The following is a 1,983-nucleotide window of genomic DNA, read 5'->3' as shown; positions in this document are numbered from 1 at the left end:
TTGGAACATTTTTTTTAGTGTTGAAAATCACTTACCAACATTGACCTCATGCTTCTTCTTTACATTTGGAACTGTGTCAATTGTAACATCAGGCTCCAAATTCTGTGAAAAAGAAGAGATACAAATGCATTAGAAATCAAAATCATTAAATTTTAGCAATAACTAGATTTGAGACTTGAATTTAGTACATCTTGATTGATAGTTGGATGCAGCCATCCAGTGGTGATTGCTTTTATGGTTGCTACTGCTTCCAATCCACCAGCAGCCCCAAGACCATGTCCAATCATTGACTGCAATTAGATCCCAAAAAACAAAATGTATAAATCAAATTATTTTGGTCATATGAGAAAATCCCACACGAAATCTAATGGTATAATATCATTCTTCAATCTTTTTGGCTTTCTTGCCTTAGTCCCATTCATCTTAAGCTCAGATGTGTCCTTAAAGACCTTCTTGATTGCATTGACTTCAGCTAAATCCCCAGCTAGAGTTGATGTTGCATGAGCATTCACATAGTTCACCTGTAAATCATCAACACAATTATCTTTAAATGAGACTGTCACAATTCAAAATCTTTAATTAGAGTTAAGATTAAAAAAAAAAGTACTAACCTCTTCAGGGGAAACTCCAGCATCTTGTAAACTCTTGGTTATGCAAGATGAGACCCCAAGGCCATCTGGCCTAGGATCAGTCATGTGATGAGCATCACATGTTATGGCACCTCCTAAGTATTCTGCTATTATCTTTGCTCCTCTTTTCATTGCACTTTCCAAGCTCTCCATTATCTTTACCAAGTTTAAAAAAATCAGTTAGTAAAATCCAAAAGGCACCACATAAGTTGTATCTACATGATTGGACTACAACATAGAAGTGAAGTGAAAGGTGCTTTAGATGTTGGAGCAACTCTATGTGATCCTCACTGCATGTTTTTAACCAATCACAAATTCACAGGTCAAATTCTGAGACCTGCATAGTCTTACATTTTGATTTCTAACTAGTTGAAGAAAAGAGTGTTAATTTATCTATTCATTCTAAAAGTTTAAGCTATTAGAAGGTGGGATAATAATTATTCTATATTCTAACACCCCTCCTCACATGTAAGACAGACAATGGAAAAACGTGACGGTAAATATTAATTAGAAAGCTTAACAAAAGAAGAAATCCTAAGCATATTAAAGGCCTCACAACTGATAGCAATTCTTAAGGATATGAAGAGTGAAATTATAGGAGTTTGAACTCATTACTTTCCTTTTTGATACCATTTTAGTTTACTAAGTCATCCCAAAAGCTTAAGTTATTTGGAGGTGTGCTGATAATAATTTTGTATTCTGACAAAGGGCTTAGCATTTTTCAGAGATAGGATTAATCATACCAGCACACCACATCCTTCTCCTATGACGAAACCATCACGATCTTTGTCCCACGGTCTCGAGGCCTTCTGGGGTTCTTCATTTCTTTGAGACAAAGCCCTGCAAGCTATGAACCCACCAACACCAGTGGGCAGGATTGGAGCCTCACTCCCACCAACCACCATGATATCTGCTTCACCTCTTCTGATGTGGTTTGCAGCCGCAAAGAAGCAGTAGTTGGCAGTGGCACAAGCAGTAGAGATGGAGTAATTGGGCCCCATCAAGCCAGTATCTATGGCTAACAATGCTGACCCCATATTGGTTATAGAGTAAGGAATGAAGAATGGAGATATCTTCTTGTATCCCTTTAGGATAAGATTTTCAACCCCAGTGGTGAAAGCAGTTAAGCCCCCCATGCCTGTTCCAACCAAAACTCCAATTCTTGATTTGTCCATCTGTGACACAAAGCAGAGAAACCAAAAAAAAAAAAAGGTTCAATTATTAGTGTTTAACAAAAAGCACTGGTTGAATTACATAACAAATACAATGTGACTAACAGTATCAAGAACTTCATGTCCAAGGTTGGCATCTTCAAGTGCCCTCTTGCCACCAACCAAACCGTATCTCCAGCAAT

General features: G+C 37.5%; 1 protein-coding gene across 1 annotated transcript; it reads right to left on the bottom strand.

Annotated features, from left to right (window-relative positions):
• Positions 1–35: 35 nt before the first annotated feature.
• LOC112090694 (3-oxoacyl-[acyl-carrier-protein] synthase I, chloroplastic-like) lies at positions 36–1,975 on the bottom strand (the record flags this gene model as incomplete). The annotated part of the gene is made up of 6 exons (XM_024162604.1): positions 36–102; positions 189–290; positions 408–521; positions 612–785; positions 1,373–1,804; positions 1,907–1,975. Coding segments are annotated over 6 exons (958 nt in total), but the record flags the coding sequence as incomplete, so codon positions are not given.
• Positions 1,976–1,983: the final 8 nt, after the last annotated feature.

The sequence above is a fragment of the Morus notabilis genome, unplaced genomic scaffold (assembly GCF_000414095.1).
Source record: "Morus notabilis unplaced genomic scaffold, ASM41409v2 Scaffold9474, whole genome shotgun sequence".
Lineage (NCBI taxonomy): Eukaryota > Viridiplantae > Streptophyta > Magnoliopsida > Rosales > Moraceae > Morus > Morus notabilis.
Note: the sequence above shows the minus strand (reverse complement) of the source record. Positions and strands in the feature narration are given on the sequence as shown.